The sequence below is a fragment of the Saccopteryx bilineata genome, chromosome 9 (assembly GCF_036850765.1).
Source record: "Saccopteryx bilineata isolate mSacBil1 chromosome 9, mSacBil1_pri_phased_curated, whole genome shotgun sequence".
Taxonomy (NCBI): Eukaryota; Metazoa; Chordata; class Mammalia; order Chiroptera; family Emballonuridae; genus Saccopteryx; species Saccopteryx bilineata.
The window spans coordinates 47,774,368-47,793,958 of record NC_089498.1 but is presented as its reverse complement, the minus strand read 5'-3'; the positions used below and the strand labels follow the sequence as shown (position 1 = coordinate 47,793,958).

Genomic DNA, 19,591 nt, shown 5'->3' with positions numbered 1-19,591 from the left:
CCTGAGATGCAGGGAATGACCAGGGAGAGAGGCAGAGGCCCAGGAAGAACAAGGAGGAAGAGAAGGGACTGAGGGGAGACGGTGACAACCAGAGAGGTGCAGACAGAAAGGAAGGGTGACTGAGGAGGGCGGGAGACGGAGGAAAGAGAAAGCAGGACAGAGGGCAGAGCAGGCAGGTGGTGGAGGGAGCTGGTTGTCAGCTTTGGCAGGACACACAGAGGTGTCAGACGTGAGGGTGGGGGTGGCAGCCAGCAGGGGCCAGGACAGACAGGAGACTGAGGGGTGGGGACCGGATACACATGGAAGGGCTCCCCCCTCCCTGACTCAGCCTCTCCACCCACCCCAACACCAGGCATGGGAGCGGGAGCGAGGGACAGGCCACTCGGCCACCTCCAGGTCTCAGCTGCTCTGAGGCCGTGACCCAGGGGATGAGTCTCTCCATCCCTCTTGACTGGTTCTGGCTCCACCTCCGTCTCAGCTACAGTTGCTCCTGTTTCCACCATCTGCCTCACCCTCATTCTTACTCAATTGCTGTGTCTCTCATCACTTAAAAAAAATAAATTTATGTATGGCAAAGTATATCACAAATTTAACTTTTTTAAATTGAGTTTTAGAGAGAAAAGGAGAAACACGGGTTTGTTCCGTGTATTTATGCATTCATTGGTTGCTTCTTGTATGTGCACTGACTGGGATTGAACCTGCAACCTTGGCATATTGGAACAATGCTCTAACCAACCGCATTATCAGGCCAGGATCTATCAGAAATTTAATGACCGAATGATGAGTGGTGAAAAATGAGCACCAGGGGTCGATGCCTGTAATATGAACGCACTCACCTGACGGAATAAGCGCAAGTACCAGAGACAAACATCTCTCCTCTGAGCCCACCTGGCTGGATTATTTTGGGCCTCCTCTGGGAGGTGGATTATCAATGCTGATAGCACAGGGCGCACAGGAACCTGTAATGGTTGACTCGTACCGAAGTCTCCAAGATGATTCAGTCATGTCTGCGTGGAAGACGGCGCCTGGTGCTGGAGGAGGGCCCCTAAAGCGTCAGCTGCTGTTATCAACCACTCTCCAATCCCAGTTGAGGACTTTGTGCACCTGTCCACTCTGAGTGGCCCGACAGCTGGCAGGCAGGCTAGCAGGGAGCTCTCGAGGACTTCTGGTTCTAAACTTGCATTTCCATCTCTGATTGCCACTCTCCTCCCTGGGCTCCCTGGACCTACGAGCTGAGTCCCTAGTCCACAGGGACGTCTGGAGGGTTCCATGCAGTTGTCAGGCACCTCACTTGGGCCTGGCACAGAACAGAACTGTTCAGAAGCCAGAACTTTCCTTTTATTGTTATAAATCTCACTGAACAGCCTGAGTGTCCCTTGGCCCCCATCCAGCTCTCACTTTCTGTGTCTGGCTCTAATTCTGGATGACCCGGAGGGCAGAGCTGAGGCCTAGGGGTCAAGAGCCGTGGCCCTGGGAGGCCTTGCGGTCTCCGCTCACTCTGGACCACATGCCCAAAGAGGCAGCTTGGAGGGTCCTTCAGACTTGGCTGTTGAAGGATGCCACCACTCCTGCGCAGAGGACTGAGATGTCCCCAGGCCCCACCTCCCTGACCCTTGGCCGTGCCCTCCTCCAGCAGACGCCCTTTTCCATGTGTGTCTACTGGGGGAGCATGAGCTGGGTGTGGGGGCATGGGAAGGCGGGACGCCTGGGTTCCCACAGGCCATGGCTGAGTCACCAGGCGGCCATCTGGCTCCCATTAGCCCGAGGAGGCAGGGGGCTCCGTGGGGCAGGTCCTGTGGCTGGCTGGGGGCAGACACCAGGGGCAGCCTGTGTGTGTGGGATGACTCAGGACCCATGATAACAGACTGTGTGTATTTGGGGAGTATAAACAGAAGAAGGAGAGGGAGGCGGAGGAAGTGAGGAAAGGAAAATTGTGGCTGAGCAGAGGGGGGCTGTGGGCTGGAAGGGGAAAGTGCCCCTTCCCTGCAACCCTCCCCCCACACCCAAGCTGGCAGGCCCCCGATACCCAGTGCTGCCCCTGCCCACCCTCCCAGGCCTGGGTCCTGACAGAGAGGTGATCGCTGTGGCCACTTCTGTGGTCTCCCCCTGCTACAGTGAGGCTGCACTCAGCAGCCAGACTGGGGATGACACTGAAACCCAGAGATAAAGACTCAGAGACAGAGACAGCACAGAGGGCATGAGATGGAAATGGACTGGCAGGAAAAACCACCGGCCCACAAGGCCAAAGGAGAGAAGGAAACATAACAGAGGCAAGGAAAGCTGGACACGAACGGGACAGGTGAACGCGAGGCAGGGACCAGGAGAGGAGACAGTGAGCTGCTCTGGCCCAGAGGTCAGCCTGGCCCCAAACTGGGCACTGGTGTCAACCTGGCCGGCCCTAGCTACAAAGGGCCCTGCCGGCCTTGGTCAAGGGGAAAACATTCAACCTCCTGTGCGGACCAGAGGCCAAGGCCCAGAGGGGGAGAAACCAAAAGGCAGAGAGAAGAATAAGGTGGAGAGAGGGAGACAGAAACAGGAGAAAGGAAGGGAGGGAGAAAGGAGACCAGAGACAACCCCAGAGAGACAGCACGGAGAAAGGGAAGCAGGACTGGGCTGGGGCAGAGGTAGGGACGCACAGGCACAGGGAAGGGCAGGCTGAGCCGGGACCAGACCCTGTGAGGCCGGTGATGTGGGCGGTTACACTGGGGCCCTGGAGAAAATCTCCGAGCCGCCTGCGATCAGCTGCCCTGTTTGGGAGGGGAAAGGGCAGGTCCGGGCCATCAGTCCCCGTCTAGCTCCGGGCTAGGCGCATCCTCAGGCTCCTCCTCGTCGAAGTACCTCTCCTCCTCGTCCTGGGCCACAATGTCCAGGTTGTCGAAGTCGGGGTTATCGTCCACGGTGCTGCAGAGGGAGGAGGCCGTCAGGTGTTGCCTCAGCCTGGGCCCCAGGCCCCACCTCTGCTCCTCATCCTCTGGAGGAGCTGGGGACATGGCTGGGGCTCCCTGAGGTCAAAGGCCGTATGCTGGCAGCTCTATGCCCCAGCTAACCCTTAGGGCTTCAAACAAAAGGCAACATTTTCCAAATCAGAGGTTTTATATAAAAACTCTGGTTTCTCTTGAAAAGCTAGAAAGTATGATGTGGCGACAGTGGGGCCCACATTCCCAAAGCAGTGGTTCTCAACCGGGAAGGCTTTCTATACCCAGGGGACACTCAGTGATTAATGGAGACATTTGTTGTCACAACTGGAAGGCTGCTACTGGCACCTAGTGGGTGGAGGCCAGGGATGCTCCTCCATGTCCTGGGCACACAGGATAGCCCCCCCACTCCCTCTAAAGAATTATGCAGCCCGAAGATCAATAGTGCTGAGGCCCAGAAGCTGCCCAAAGGTGACAAGTGATCCTAAACTGAGGAGAAGCCTGGCTCCACTCTAAACGCTCCTGCAGCTCCGATCAAGCTCACTCCCATGGAGGAAACCCTGTCCGATCCAGCCGCCCCTCCTGCCATTCCCGCAGCCTTGCTGTTTCCCGACAGGAACACTCCCCCAGATATCCGCTGTCCACCCTCCCTTCCCGCATGGCTGCTCAGAGCCTTCCCTGCCACCTCGTCGTCCCCCCCACCTCCTCAGCCCCCTTCATTTTCTTCCTGGCCCATCACCACTAAACGCTTGCTTTCTCACTGCAGCGGGACCCTCTTCAGGGCAGGGAATCCTCTTACTGGTTTTGTTCCCTGCCTTACCCCCGGGTCTGGACACAGCAGGCACTCAGAACGAGGTAGCTGAAGGCCAATGAGGGACTGTTGGGCATTGCTGGGTAGCAGTGCCCACTGGAGATGGGACAGGCGTCAGTCCCACCATTCCCCATTCCTCATGCCAGGCCTGGGATCCTCGTGGGTATTATGATGGCAGTGGTGCCCTCACTGAGGCCCTGTGCTGCCACACTGGTGTTCAGGACCACAAGGCAAGACCTGCTCAGCTGACAAAATTGCTTATATTTGATTTTGATACTTTACTCTCCTGTGTCCTTCTCTCTGATGGCAAAAATCCTTCTCAAAGCAGGTGGCCCATGTGTCTCACCCCTGGGATTATAATGGAGAAATTACCTGCCAGCACTGTGGGGTCACCCACCTCAGGCACTCCCTGCCATACATCAGCTCGGCTAGGGGTTACTTCCTGTATTATGAGGAGGCTTGGGGTCCTGGGGACACTTGGGAGGCCTGGGGGTACCGGCATCCTGCCAGGCCACCCCACTTGCCAGAGGGGAAATGCTTCAATGTTTCATCAGCACAGAGCTCAATGTCAGTGCTGCTGATTGCCTCCCTACATTTGCGGAGAGGACTGAGGCTCAGATGGACAAAGCTAGTCCAAGGTCACCAACTGATCTTTAGTTGATCTGAAACTCTGAGGCTGTCTGACCCCAGGGCCCATAACCTGGATCTGTTCTGGGCCGTCTAGCACGATGAAAGGAGGCCCTCCATGAAGGTGCCTGGGATCTGGCCTGTGGACAAGGCTGGTAGGGCTCTGGGTTGGGGGAAGGGGAGATAGGGTCACGAGAGCACCTGTAGTCAAAGTCCCCATCCTTGCCGTCCAGGAAGCGCTGGTGCATCCGGCTGGTGAACTCTTCCCGCAGGATCAGCCTCTCTTCTGAGTCGGGAACCCAGGCCTCCGAGTCTTTGCCGGGACTCTGGACTGTAGGGGGAGACCCCCACATGGGGATGTGTGAGGACACACTCAAGTAGGCGCTGAAGACAGTCCAGAGAGAGCTGCTTCCTTTGTGCTGGGTGGCACTGGACCACAGCCGTGACCACAAAGGCTCCAACCCCTGCCCTCCCAAAGCACACACCAAACACATGAGAATCCAGTGCTCTGGGGCTGCAGAGCAAGGTCAGGACTGGATTAAAGGGTGGTAAAGGGAAGGCATTCCTGGCAGAGCGACCAACACGAGCAAAGGCCTAGAGGTAAGGGATCGCTTGGTGCTTTTGAGGAGTGGGGGCAGAGATGCGGGAGGAGCTAGGAAGGGCCAGGGCACACTGGGCATTCAGGGCAGGCAGGGGAGGGGCTCGATGTCTGCTCTTGCCGGTGGGCCCAGCCTGGTGTCATGGAATGGGGAGACAGTCAGGCCTAGGACTATGGAGTCTGGATACTGAAGCCTCTCTGCTGTTGGCCCTCACCTTCCTTGTCACTATCCTCCTCTTCCTCCTCCTCTTCCTGCTGCTGAAGCAGCCATTGCTGCAGCTCCCGTTCCTGGTAGGACTGAAGCAGCAGGTCGGAAAGCGGGCAAGTGGGCGTGCTGGGGGAGCCAGGCGTGGGTGGCTTGTGGGCTGGAATGCGAGCACTCAGCTCCTCCTGGCTTAGGTACTGCCCGATGTACTGCTCATACAGCAGCGGGGCCCGGAACCGCATCTGCTCGTCGCTGAAGTACTCGCCTCCTGCACAGAAGACAGAGTGGTCCTGTGTGCAAGGCCAGGGGCTGTGTGTGGGGTGAGGGTGCCTGAGCAGTTGTGTGTCCAGGCACGTGTGTGATCATGCTAGTAGGAGGACAAGAACAAATAAGTGCGACTGTGCACACATTCAAACATGTAACAGGACCTACTGGGTAGCTTGGTCATTAGAACATCGTTTCGATAACCAGGGTTGCAGGTTTCATCCCCAGTCAGGACACATACAAGAATCAACCAATGAATGCATAAGTAAGTGGAATAAGCCCTGGCCAGTTAGTTCAGTCGGTTAGAGCATCATCCTGAAACACCAAGGTTGTGGGTTTGATTCCTGGTCAGGGCACGTACAGGAAGTGACTGATGAATGCACACCCAAGTGGAACAACACATGAATGCTTCTCTAAAAAAACAACAAAAAAAAGTGGAACAACAAATCAATGTTTTTTTTTCTTTCCCTTCTCCCCCCTCAAATCAATAAATTAAAGAAATAAAATATGTAGGAAAAAATGCAGATGCCCAAGGTCGTGTGGCCACCAGTACTCATGCATGTGTCTGGGCATGTTTGCATGACCAGGCCTGTACCTACACGGGTGTCCAAGCACGTATGTGCAGTCAGGCCCATGTACCTCCTGGCCCCTGGGGCACTGGTGGCCTGGGGCCCGTGGACACTGCGCCAGGGGAGGATCACAAGCTCCTGCCCATGTGTCTCCTCCCATGTGTGTCACACGCCGGCACAGTCTACGGGCTGAGGGTTGACCTGTTGAGCCCCGTTTTGGCTGTGGACCTGGAGACCCTGTGCTGCTGGGCACATAAGTATTTATATACGTACGCGTGGAGCAGCACGGGTGCGCACAGGATCAGGTATGGCAGGGCCTCTGCCCAGGTGTGCTGTTCCCAGCAGTGTTCCAGACCCGGGATCCTACCTCTCTAGTGCTTCTCTCTGCAGCCACCTCCCAGGGAGGCCTGGCATCCCCACCACCCCAAACCCAGGGCCTTTGCATCTCTCCTGGCCGCCTCATCTTGCAGGGACAGCTCTGTCCCTCAGATAACAGTTAAACTGACCCTGGTTCCTCACATCCGCTGGTCCCAGCCCGACCTTCAGAGCGCAGGGTGGGAATCTGCCTCAAGTCCTGGCCTCTGGAGCACCAGGGTGTGACATCCCTGTCTGCCTTCCATCCAGTCCTCTCTCTCACCCCAGCTCTGGGGTTTCCCACCAGTGTTTCTCTCCCCTTTTCCCTGGCTCTGTCACCCCCTTTCTGGTCTCAGTTTCTCCCTCGCCTTCTCTGACCTGCTTCTGTCACCCAACCACCTCATTCACCCCCGCCCCCATCTCCACTTTGCTCACTGGTCGCCGTGCACTTTCTCCACTTCCCTCAGCCCGTGCCTTCTCCCTAACCAGAGACTTCGCTCACTCTCTGCTTCATTTACTCTCAGCTTTTACCTTTATTCTTTTATTTTTACTTTCCTTTAGATTTTATTTATTCATTTTAGAGAGAGAGAGAGAGAGAGAGAGAGAGAGAGAGAGAGATGGGGGTGGGGCAGGAAGCACCAATTCCCATATGTGCCTTGACCAGGCAAGCCTAGGGTTTCAAACAGACCTCAGCCTTCCAGGTGGATGATTTATCCACTGCACCACCACAGGTCAGGTCTCTCAGCTTTTACTTTTAGTTCTGGTGTCTTTGGTCACAAAAACACTAGTCCTGTCACAAACAGGTATTGATGTTTTCCTTCATGCTTTCCACATGTGTCTTGCTCAAGAGGGCTTTGTGTCCCAAAGGCCATAAATACACTCCCCTTGGTTTCCAGCAATGCTTTGGTGTCTGGTTTGAGGGAGGGATCTAATTTTCATCCCTCCCACCCAGCCCATCTGCCCCACACCTTGGATGAGCTCACGCAGGGCAGCATAGCGCCGGTTACGCAGGCGAGTGTGCAGGGTACGGGGGCGGGCGGTGCCTTGCCGGGCCACCTCGGCACAATAAAAGTCAGCACGGTGGTCACCATGCAAGTGGCCAAAGCCACTCACGAAGGCTGGTGCGGAAACGCTCCAGGAACACCAGCGGCTTCTCGTGGTAGAGCTGGCCCAGGATGGCCACCTTCTCCTGCTCGGTCAGGTCAGGCTCTCCCTGCTGCTGACTGCAGACAGGCAGGCGGCTGGCAGCCACGGCATGCAGCATAGCGCTCACTGCTGTGTTCTCGGCCCCAGGGGGGTCATCGTCCGGGACTCTTGGCACTCCCTCCACTGCTTCCACCTCGTCCAGGGGTCTGGATGGGACCGGCATCCAGCTCAGCTCCCCCCAGTGCCCAGGACTGGGCTCCGTGCAGCCTGTGGGGAGAGAGGAGCCCTCTGAATCCAGAGATGGGAGTGGGGCAAGTGGGAAGGGGTAGAAGGGACTGGGTGCTCAGTCCTTCACTCATTTCACATTTATTGAGCACCTATTATAATCTGGGTACTGTGTTAGACTCTAGAAATATCACAGTAAACAGGAAGTTGACATTTAGTGGGGGACACAGTCACAAACAGGTAATTAAAAACATAACTACTAAAAACATATAGTGTGTTAGAAAACACACAATGTGTTTGGTTCTAAGAGCTATGCAGAAAAAATAATAAGAAAGAAGGAAGGAATGGAGGGAGAGGTTGCAATATTTTTTATTTTTATTATTTTAAAGTGAGAGGCAGGGAGGCAGAAAGACAGAGTCCCGCATGCATCCTGACTGGGATCTACCCAACAACTGGGGCCGCTGCTCCATTGCTTGGCAACCAAGGGGGAGCAAGGAGAGGGGGAGAGAGAGAAAGAGAGAAGAGGGGGAAAAGGTAGAGAAGCAAACAGTTGCTTCTCTTGTGTGCCCTCACTGGGAATTGAACCTGGGACTTCCACATGCTGGGCCAATGTGGTGAGAGGTTGCAATTTTAAGACAGTTAGAGAAAGCTCACCAAAAATGTAACATTTCAGTAGAGACCTGAGGTGGTGAGGGACTGACCCATGAGATTTCTGAGGGAGAAGAGTTCCAGGCAGTGGGAACAGCCAGTGCAAAGGCCCTGAGGCAGGAGTATGTTTGGTGTGCTTGCTTGCTTGGTCCTTTACCACCTCATTCATTGATTCACTCAATTCTTTTCCATTTCTTTTTCTTTCTTTTTTTTTTTTTTGACAGACAGAGAGAGTCAGAGAGAGGAACAGACAGGAACAGACAGACAGGAAGGGAGAGAGATAAGAAGCATCAATCCTTCGTTGCAGCACTTTTAGTTGTTCATTGATTGCTTTCTCATATGTGCCTTGACCGTGGGGCTACAGCAGACTGAGTAACTCCTTGCTCAAGCCAGTGACCTTGGGCTCAAGCTGGTGAGCTTTGCTCAAACCAGATGAACCCATGCTCAAGCTGGTGACCTCGGGGTTTCGAACCTGGGTCCTCTGCGTCCCAGTCCTACGCTCTATCCACTGCACCACTGCCTAGTCAGGCTCTTTTCCATTTCATTTGTTCACAAAATTTAATATATCCACTAACTTGTTTACTCTTTCATTTATTTTCTACTCACTGACAATTCATCCATCCACTCTTTAGCAACTCAAAATCGAGTCAAGACCCTGAGCTGGGTAACGCTGAGGAGTCACAGGAGGAATCCAATCCAGCTCCTTCCCTTAGGAAACACCCAGTTGATTAGGGAAATCAGCAAGATCAAAGACAGTACAGGCACTGGAAAGAGGAAAGCTGAGAGCTCGGCAAACCTTAATGAGAGCTGCTTCTTGAAAGTGGTGGGAACTGGAGCTCGGCTGCAGCAGGCAGGAGCTAACTGAAGACGAAGTACAGACAACTCCTTCAGGCAGCTTGGCTGGGATGGGGAAGAGCAAAGCGGTGACGTTTTCAGGTGCATGGGTTTCAGGGAGGGTTTTAAGCACTGGCAAGAGAAGGCTGAGCTGGACCACAGCAGGGGCTGTGAAGGAAGGGATAGGAGGGGTGGTGGTTGGAAAGATGCCTGGGAGGCCAAGTAGACAAGCCATGGAGCTGAAGGGCTAGAAGATGAAGGACACCCAGTTAAGATTCAGGGCTCTGGCCCCTGGACTAGTCAAACTGTGCCTGAGACAGAGGCATGGAGGAGGAACAGGTTTGAGGGAAGATGCTGAGGTCACTTTGGGACATGGAAGATATGACTGGACCAAGGGACACCCAAAGGGAGCCATGTAAGAGATGATTGGTTTATGGGACTAGAGATGTCTCAGGAAAGAAGTGTTGGACTGGGGACAGAGTTGTACGGGTTATAGAGCCAAGACAACTAAGGCTGTAGGAAATGAGAGGTCATGGGGGAAGCATGTAGGGGAAGGTGTGTGTGAGGGATGAGAAAACAGTGGCTAGGAAAGAGCCCCGACTGGATGGGGAGAAAACATGTTTGTGAGAGGCTAAAAAGGCTAAAAAGTGGTTCCTCAAATTTAGCCATGGTCGGCCCTGGCCGGTTGGTTCAGTGGTAGAGCATCGGCCTGGTGTGCAGAGGTCCTGGGTTCGATTCCCGGCCGGGGCACACAGGAGAAGCGCCCATCTGCTTCTCCACCCCTCCCCCTCTCCTTCCTCTCTGTCTCTCTCTTCCCCTTCCGCAGTGAGGCTCCATTGGAGCAAAGATGGCCTGGGCGCTGGGGATGGCTCCTTGGCCTCTGCCCCAGGCGCTGGAGTGGCTCTGGTCGCGACAGAGAGACACCTGGAATGGGCAGAGCATCGCCCCCTGGTGGGCGTGCCGGGTGGATCCCAGTCGGGCGCATGCGGGAGTCTGTCTGACTGTCTATCCCTGTTTCCAGCTTCAGAAAAATACAAAAAAATTAAAAAAAAAAAATTTAGCCATGTCTTAGTGCAGTGGTTCTCAAAGTGTGCACTGGTGTGCCCTAGATTTCCAGGTGCACCCTAGGGTATTCCAGAGAAATATGTGCCTGTTGGGGACCAAAAAATCAACAGGGTCTTTGGAGTTTAGATTTTGGGGGACAGAGGTGTAGGGAAGCTGAAAGTCTGCCCAACCACCCACCTCACTTGCCTGATTAGGTTGCAAAAGGCTGTTAAGCTGTGGTGCTGGATTGTTTACACTACCTCCATATTCCCCAGAAAGACTAGAGGCAAGTTTCTTCTGTCCTTTGTTTGGTGTAAAGTTAAGATGATATGTATGGTGAGGGTTTTCTGCACACAACACAAGAGTAAAAAGAGAGGAATTCTTCAATGTATTGATGAGTAAATGAGAGTTTGCCTTTCAAATATATGCCCAAACATTGAAGAAATCGCTAGGACACATCAGGCTCATGTTTCTCATAAACACAAGAATGAAAGAACTTAACACATTCGCGCCAGGGACCTGCCAAATTTACTAAATCTTACTAAGAATGTATCTATATATATAAAAAGATAACTTTTTTGTCGATTTTTTTTTTTTTTTTACTTATTTACTTTTTTAGATTTTTTTTTTTTTATTCATTTTTATTAGAGAGAAAGGGGAGAGAGAGAGAGGGAGAGATAGAGAACAGGGGGAGGAGCAGGAAGCATCAACTCCCATATGTGCCTTGACCAGGCAAGCCCAGGGTTTTGAACCGGCGACCTCAGCATTCCAGGCCGACGCTTTATCCACTGCGCCACCACAGGTCAGGCTCGGTTTTTTTTTTTTTTAATTTTTTAACTCCTCTTTTTTATGAATTCTAAAAAGTATAACTCAAAAAATATAGTATAAAAATGTTTTTTAATGTCAGAATAAATTTAATTTTGTTGTATTTATTTCGTTTAATTACCATAAAAGCACGCTTGGACTTTATATTTTTTTCTTTAATATTTGACTTAATTATTATAACATATTTCTCAGAAATTTGTATATATAGTGCACCTACAATTATTTGTAGGATTTTAAATGTGCCCCGACTTTAAAAAGTTTGAGAACCACTATCTTAGTTCTTGGAACCTGTGAATGTTACCTTATATAGTCAACAACAACAAAAACAACAAAAGGGTCTGCAGAAGTGATTAAATTAAGCATCTGAAGATAGGGAGATTATCCTGCACAATCTAGGTGGCCCTAAGTGCCATTACAACTGTCTTGTAAGAGAGAGCTCAAGGTTTGACACACAAGGAGATGGTGCCTGACCTGTGGTGGCGCAGTGAATAAAGCATCAACCTGGAATGCTGAGGTTGCAGGTTCGAAATCCTGGGCTTGTCTGGTCAAGGCACATATGGGAGTTGATGCTTCTAGCTCTTCTACCCCTTCTCTCTCTCTTCTCTAAAATGAATAAATAAAATCGTAAAAAAAAAAAAAAAAAAGAAGAGGAGCCTGACCTGTGGTGGCGCAGTGGATAAAGCGTTGACCTGGAACACTGAGGTCGCCGGTTCGAAACCCTGGGCTTGCCTGGTCAAGGCACATATGGGAGTTGATGCTTCCTGCTCCTCCCCCTTCTCTCTCTCTCTATCTCTCTCACTCCTCTCTCTCTAAAAAATCAATAAAAATAAAATATTAAAAAAAAAAAAAAAGAGGAGATGGCAATGTGAAGACAGATGGTAGGAGAGATTAGAGTGATGTCGCCACAATCCACGGAATGTCAGGAGCTGCCAGAAGGTGGAAGAGACAAGGAATGGGTTCTTCCCTAGAGACTTTGGAAGTGCCCTCCACAGTCTTGCCCAGTAATGCTGGTTTCAGACTCCTGGTCTCCAGAACTGTGAAAAAATAAATTTCAGTTGCTTTAAGCCACTCAATTTGTGGTAATTTGCTACAGTAGCCACAGGGAAGGAATAGAGACTGAGCTTCAGAGATAGGAGGGAAATCAGAAAAAGGGACATCAGAGAAACAAAGGGAAACTTTAAAGAAGGATGAGGGGTCAACAGCATTGAATTCTCCATGTGGTCTAAATAGGAAAAAACTGAATGGGGTGACACAGGGAGGTTACTGGGGACCCTAACCAAAGCAGTTTCTAAAAGGTAAAAGTCAGATTGCAGTGGGTGGGAGGTGAAGAAATGGAAAGAAGTATGGATGACTCTGGATAAGATAAAGGGTTTCTGGAAAGCAGCATGGGATCAAGGGATAGATTTTTGTAGAAGATTTATTTCTATTATGGAATATTTCAAACACGCACAAAACTAGAGAGTACAACCCCCATGTCCCCATCATCCAGCTTCAAAAATTACCAATTCTTAGCCAGTGATGTTTCAGCCTCCCAACCACACACCTCACCAGATATGTATGGGATTACTCTGAAGCAGCGGGATGGAATTTTAAGACGGGAAAAACAAAAGTATATGAGACATTCGTGGGAACGCATCAGGAGAGAGATTACACATGCAAAGGAGAGGAGAGAGATGGGTGGAGCACAAAATGCATTAAGGACCCCGAGGTGACAGATGGGACTGTGAACTTTGGGAGAAGAGGAATTGGAATGAAATGGAGAAAGTCGTTAGTTTGGGGTAAGTAGAGTTCGCATGGGGCAGGAGGGAGGTTAGTTTGGAGAAAGGGTCAGTTGCAAAATGAAGGAGGTAACTGGAGAAGCAGGGTTGGCTGAGGCAATGGTAGAGTAAGCCCCGGGCAGGAAGAGGTTTACGTTGACCTGAGAATTAGCCCGGTAAGGAATTGGGCTTTAAATTTAAAGGAATTAGTCTGGGACATGGAAAAGGCTAGTCTGTACCATGGAAGAGAGTAATTTCCGGGAAGGGGCTAAGGGTGAAGGAGGTCAGCCTGTAACCCTGACCAAAGTGGTGAAGGGACAGGTGAGGCCGAGAGCAGGTGTCCCCCTATAGAGTCCTCGGTGCTCTGGAATCATTTCCCAAAGACACCGCAGCCCTACCCTCCTGCCGCCTCCACGTCTCCTGGACCTCACCTTCACGGGGTTCCCTTGTCGCTGCCGCGACCCGGTATCCATTCTGATTTTTTACGCTTATTAACCACCGCTGTAGGTTCCACACGCTAAACTCGGATCCACACCCTAAACGGCCACTTCCGGCTGAGCACACGACGTAGGACCCGATGCTTTGCTAGATCCAGAATCAAAGTTCCGGGCCAAAGGCGGACTTCCGTGCACATGCGTGCCCTCTGGTCTCGGACCCCGCAGTCAGGAATAAAAATGGGTGCCAGGGTCAGAGAAGCCCTTCTGTTCTGTCTCCTCCATCCCCAACCTGAACCGCTATGGAATATGAGGGAGATGAACCATTGCTTACCTGTTCACAGCTGAGTACAGAGAACGGCATGCGTAATTTTGGGATGGACGGTTGGTTGAATGAGAAACAATTCAGGGACTCACAGTATTTGTGTTCTAATTTATTAATTTATTTTTAGAGGGGGGCAGGAGAGACGAGAAGCATCAACTCGTTGCTTCATTTTACTTGTTTATTGATTGCTTCTCTTACACGCCTTGACCTGGGGGTTCAAGCCAGCAACCTTGGCATCATTTTGAAGATAAAGTGCTCTCAAACTGGGGCCAAGAGCGTCCAGGCTAGTGTTCAGTCCACTGTGATACTACTGGTCAGGCTGTGCTCTAGTTTAGACTCCAGTCTATCACTTACTTCTTCACAAGTTCACTTGCTCAGTCATCACACCCAGTCCTTGGCTACTATGAAATGGGTGATGAGGACCAGGACCATCTGCAGATGTGGAAGGAGAAACTGTGGCCTTAGAAAACTGATTTGCTTTAGGTACGTACTTAGGTGTTACCACAAGTAGACACACATCACCAGTAACCACCCTGAGTGACCAGGGCTCTGACGGACTAAGGGGGCTAAGCAAGATGCCATTGCAATCTGGCAGGCCAGGGAAGGTTTCTTTTGGGAGGAAGGATGCCCAAGATAAGACCTGAAAGATAAATTAGGACAAGAGAAAAGGAGATAGGGAAGAGTCTCAGGCAGGGGATGGGAGAGGTGAAGACCCAGAGGGGAGGACACACATGGATAGTTACGGTTCTTGCAAAGTCTTTAGTATGGCCCAGGAATAGAAAGAATTCTAGCTTGAAGGCCTTGATTGGGCTGCAGAGGGTTTAGAACCTCACAAATCTTTATGCAAAATTCCACAAATATGTGGATTTGGTTCACGGCATTTATAGATTCTTCAAGGGAATTGTGACTCCCCAAGAACAAACCACAAATCAGAAGTTCAAAGGGGAAGCAATAAAAATGAAGCCAGTGAGGTCATAGGGGCCAGGCATGGGGCCTCATAATACATATTAAGTAGCTTGAGTTCCTTTATATTCTGTGGGGAAGGCGAAGAAGGTATCAGGGTAAAGCACTGGAGGTAAGGGAGATTCGTGAGGAGGCTGGTGCAGTAATCCAATCCTGTCCAGAAGCAGTTTGCATTCCCAGGATTTTTGCCACAGGATAGGTGGGGATTGCACTTACGATGTATTACTGGAAGGCCAGCAGAGGGAGCTGTTGCCCAACACGTGGACCAGAATTAGTAACAGGGACTTCCCAGACTAGACTGGAGGCCCTCCCTGAGCAGGGAGAAGGGGGCACTTACTCTGGTGAACTTTTTAGTCCAGCTAACCACCAGCCTTAGCACCTTCTTATGTTCAGATGTTCCACCTTAACCTCAAAACAAGCAAGCCTTTTGCTTCCTTTTTGTGCCATGTCCCCTTCACAGCACTAAGATACTTCCTGTGAGGGGAGGGATGGGGCTGAACTGGCCAGTCCTGTGCCCCAGCATTGTCCCTCAGAAGAGGCCAGGAACTCCGCATGCACAGAGGGAATGGAGAAATGACTCGAGCTGCTGGGGAGGCGGAAGATAGGCTGTGGGAATGCAAGCACCATGTCCTTGAGTTTGGCTCACTCCTATTTTAAAATATTTCCCCTTCTCTAGGAAGCCCTTACCTCCCACCCTCCACCCCAGGCTCTCACAGCTGACCACTTGTTGCTATTACCATTTAATGACAGGTCCATGTTACCTCTAGACTGGGAGCCCTCACAGAGCAGGGTCCAGGACTGCCTTGGCCATGCTGTGTCCCCAGCACCATCCACACTGGGTGAGGAACATATTGGCTGGATAAAGCGGCTCGTGGAATCTCCACTAGACTGGACCCAAGTGCACAGTCAGGAACTATCTAAATCCAGCTCACAGGTCAGGTCTGTGGGGGATAAGCAGTCACACCCAGTGATGTCCCCATGAGTCCAGCCTTGATCTCTACCCCACTGGCCCTACCTCACCCTCCACACCTAGGGACCTGGTTCCATGCCTTCTACACAAACTCCTGGATTCCTGGGACTATGAGTGGTCTAGAAAGGGCAGGGACCAGAGGAAAACTTCAAAAATGAACCAGTGGGTTTTAAACTGAGGGCCCCAGGTTTAAGGGGGCATCCCCAGCACCAAAAACGGGGCCAGGCACACGAATCCCTCAATAAGTGGTTTAATGAGTAAATGTCCCCTTGAAAAGGCCCCCACCCCAATTAAAGGCCAAATGCAGTAACACTTCAAGGTTTCAACCCCTCTTCCTTCCTGCTAAGAGGTGCCATGCCATTTATTGAAAGGAAACAAAACAAAACAGGGAAAACACATTTCTTAATAAGCGCAGTTTGTTAAAATCCTGTTAAAACATAAGGGGCAAGGGGTAGTAAAAATAATCAAAGGATCACCTTAGGAAAAACCTTTAAGTCTGGCACCTGGAAGGTCTCTGGGGAGTAGGCAGTGGAAAAAATTTCATATTCTGAAGGGAAGGAACGCCCTGCACCCACCCTCCCTTCTTCCCTCTTGCCCGCTTAATCCCACCAGAAACTACCAAGACGCCTGGAATAAAAGGTTTCAAGTTCAATAGTCACACTCTCTCCAAATACAAAAAGCAGTTACAATTCAACTCAATACAGAAGCTTGTGTGCAAAGTTACCGGAAACTGAGACATTGGGAAACTGAGACATAGTATAAAAAGTTAGGTTAAAGGTGATTTTGTGGCTTTGTTCTGAGGGTGTGGCTCTTTGTTGGTGGCCTGAACTCAGCAAAGAAACAGTTATCCTGATGAGATATCAACAGCCGACCCACAGTAAAAACAGACAAATTCTAAAAATTAAGAAAAGCATAATTACCAAAAAATATGTCACTGCTTCCTCCCTCCGCATTTTACTTTTGAAACTTTTTTTAAAAGTTTTTGATTTTTTTAAATCCTGAAAAGTAGACAGTAAAACAGCTCCTGAAAGAATTTACAACCAACTGCATGAGGGTCTGGGCAGCTGAAGGTCTGGAGCAGGGCTGGGAAGAGTAGACAGAAAGGGGTCCTCCCCATAGTCACTGTATGACCAAGGGAGGGGGTATCTTTAGTCAAAAAGGGGAAGAGAAGAGGGAGGTGGGGGAAAAGAGAAAATAAAAGGTCATTGTTGCCTGTTTGAATCCAGAGAAAAATGCCCATCCCTGTGGGGAAGAAGTCCCTCCGAGGGGAGGCAGCCCTGGGATGACCTGTCCCCCAGCACCACAGGACCCGGTGGGGGCTGACGAAGGGCCAAGGTGGGCGCTGGTGGAGGAAGCCAGCAGGGGCCTCCAGGGCACACTGGCTATTGAGTGCTCGTGCCCCCCTGTGTGTTCCCAGTGTAGCTCCCGTAGTCGTAGTTCCCGTAGTACGGCGGCCACTGGCCCTGGTTCTGATAGTACTGGTTCCACTGCTGGGCATACTGGAGAGAAACCAAAAGTACTAAGTTGTCATTCATTCAGATCTACATTTGGCTCCTCCCCTACCCCACTCTCACCTAGCACAGAGATGGGTGCAGTGGCAATAGCTGACACATGGGTCCCTGAAGAGAAATCAAGGCACCTAGGGAGTACGTGGGGCTGATCTCATGCCACATGAGTGGGCAGTGAGGAACTGAAGACCATGTCTCCTGGCTTGCCAACCTAATGCCCTTTCAGGTAAATACCATATTCAATAAAATACTTAATCACAGGTTCAGCAACCTATCACCAGCCCATCAGACTGGGCACTGGCCATGGTGCTGAGGCAGGATCTGGAGGCCACTGCTATATCCTTTCCAGGCTGCACTGGGGAAAAAGACTAGAGTATCAGTTGTTTAGCAGCCAGTACAGAAGTGTTCACCAAATGGACCGGCTATGTCAGATGAACATCTACAGACTGCCTGTCTCTTGGAATAAGCAGGAACTCGAGCCTGGGAACACACATCTACAGGGAGCCCCTGAAAGTCTCTCCATTCCACTGCCCCCAGCTACCCCTGCACCCGCCACCATCTGGCACCTACCTGCTGATACTGGTTATAGCTGGGCTGAGGGTAGGTCTGTGCAGTAGGGGGCGGTGGTGGGGTGTAGGGGGCTGGGGTGTAGCCGCCGTAGCTTCCATAGTTGTAGGCAGGTGGTGGTGGAGGTGGAGGTGGTGGGGCTGTGTAGCCCTGGCTGTAACCTCCCTGGTTGTAGGGTGGCTGGCTGTAACTCGGCTGGAAAGTAGGGGGAAAGACAGGGCAATGAAAAAGCCAGCTCAGCTGGGCTGAAGGAATGGCCTTTGTAAGCCATGGGCCCACAAAGGAACTTCCCTGGTGCAGATTAAGGACTGATGGGGAGGTGGGTTAGCGACATGGCAGGACAGGCAGGGTAGAATGCAGAGCTATGTTCTGGCCTCTAATTTGAGACCCAGGGGGAGCAAGGCACAGGCATATCTTGAAATCCCAGGGGCTTTCTTCTATTTTAAATGTCTATTGTATTGATTTTAGAGGAAGGGAGACAAGAGTGTGCCCTGATCTGGGGGATCTAATCGACAACCTCTACACTTCGGATGATGCTCTACATAACCGAGTTATCTGGCCAGGGCAGGGTTTTCTTTTCTGTAAGATGAAGATTACAATAGGACTCCCCTTGGATTGCCTTGTGTATTCAATAAGCTTGTGTGCACAAACCATGGGTACTAAGAATGGTGCTGGTCGTCAGGGGAAGAGCTGCTGAGAAATACAGTAATGGCAATTTTGTAAGGGCTTCCTATGTTCACACTGTATCATCCAGTCCCCCACCAGCTCTAAGAGGTATGTTCCATTAGCCTCATTTTATGGAGAAGGAGAGACTCCAAATTATTGACTGGGCCCAATTCACACAGTTAAAAAGTAGCAGAGCCAGGTCCTGACCCCAGATCTGCCCAGTTCCAGAGCCTTCCCCATGAAGCCATAATGCCACAATCCATCTCCCACAACAAACCGTGGATATGAGGGGTTTTTTTGTTTTTTGTTTTTAAGTGAGAGGATGGGAGATAGTGAGACAGACCCCCGCATGCACCTGACTGGGATCCAGCTGGCAACCCCCATCTGGGGCCAATGCTCAAATCAATGGAGCTATCTGTAGTGCCTAAGGCTGAGTACTGGGACCAAATGAACCATCTTCAATGCCTGGGGTCAATGCTCGAACCAATTACGCCACTGGCTGTAGGAGGGAGAAGAGAGAGAGAAGCATCTGGTTGCTTCCCTTGTGTGCCCTGAAAGGAAATTGAACCTGGAATGTCCATACGCTGGTCCGATGTTCTATCCACTAAGCAAACCAGCCAGAACTGGATGTGAGTTCTACTAATAACTCTAGTCTTTTATTGATATTGGAGAGAGAAGAGAGCCTGACCTGTGGTGGCGCAGTGGATAAAGCGTCGACCTGGAAATGCTGAGGTCGCCGGTTCAAAACCCAGGGCTTGCCTGGTCAAGGCACATATGGGAGTTGATGCTTCCAGCTCCTCCCCCCCCTTCTCTCTCTCTGTCTCTCCCTCTCCTCAGAATAAAAAGAAAAAAAAAAAGAGAAGAGAGAGATAAAAGTGGGGTAGTAGCGGGAAGCATCAACTCATAGTAATTACTTCTCACATAAGCCTCGATGGGGCAGGCCCAGGCTTTTGAACTGGTGACCTCAGCATTCCAGGCTGACACTTTATCCACTGCACCACCAAGGTCAGGCTACAATTCTAACCCTTTATGAGAAAAATGAAGTCCAGAGAGGTGAGGCTATTTGACTAATGTCACAAAACCAGGATCTTTTAGGGCTCAGGCTTGAATGTGTGCCTGCTCAACCTCTGTTTTAGGAAATAGTCTTGTTAGACCAGGACTGGGAATCATTCTCCTGTCTCCTGGCAGCTGTTCCCAGGCCTGGCATGTGAAAGGTGTTCGGAAAACAAGTGCACAATAAAAGGAGACTGTTCTGGTTGACAGGGCCTGTGCTACCAGAGCCCAAGCACGGGCTTTCTGAGAACTGGAACTGAATCTGGAGCTGCTCTGGATGAGG

General features: G+C 51.1%; 3 protein-coding genes across 4 annotated transcripts in view; 1 reads left to right on the top strand and 2 right to left on the bottom strand.

Annotated features, from left to right (window-relative positions):
- The window catches only part of TGFB1 (transforming growth factor beta 1), a 391,513-nt gene that overhangs the window by 21,080 nt on the left and 350,842 nt on the right, over positions 1–19,591 (top strand). The gene's annotated exons all lie outside the window — the stretch shown is intronic.
- CCDC97 (coiled-coil domain containing 97) lies at positions 1,317–13,371 on the bottom strand. The gene is given in 6 exon segments (XM_066242866.1): positions 1,317–2,901; positions 4,555–4,684; positions 5,167–5,424; positions 7,312–7,451; positions 7,453–7,756; positions 13,254–13,371. Coding segments are annotated over 5 exon segments (909 nt in total). The 5' UTR covers positions 7,713–7,756; positions 13,254–13,371; the 3' UTR covers positions 1,317–2,780.
- The window catches only part of HNRNPUL1 (heterogeneous nuclear ribonucleoprotein U like 1), a 38,283-nt gene continuing 34,839 nt past the window's right edge, over positions 16,148–19,591 (bottom strand). For both annotated transcript variants that reach the window (XM_066243087.1, XM_066243086.1), the window contains exons 14-15: positions 17,593–17,784; positions 16,148–17,013 (exon numbers count right to left, since the gene is read on the bottom strand). In XM_066243087.1, coding sequence (XP_066099184.1) covers positions 16,897–17,013; positions 17,593–17,784 — 309 coding nt within the window. In that variant the 3' untranslated portion in view covers positions 16,148–16,896. The remainder of the gene's footprint in view (positions 17,014–17,592; positions 17,785–19,591) is intronic.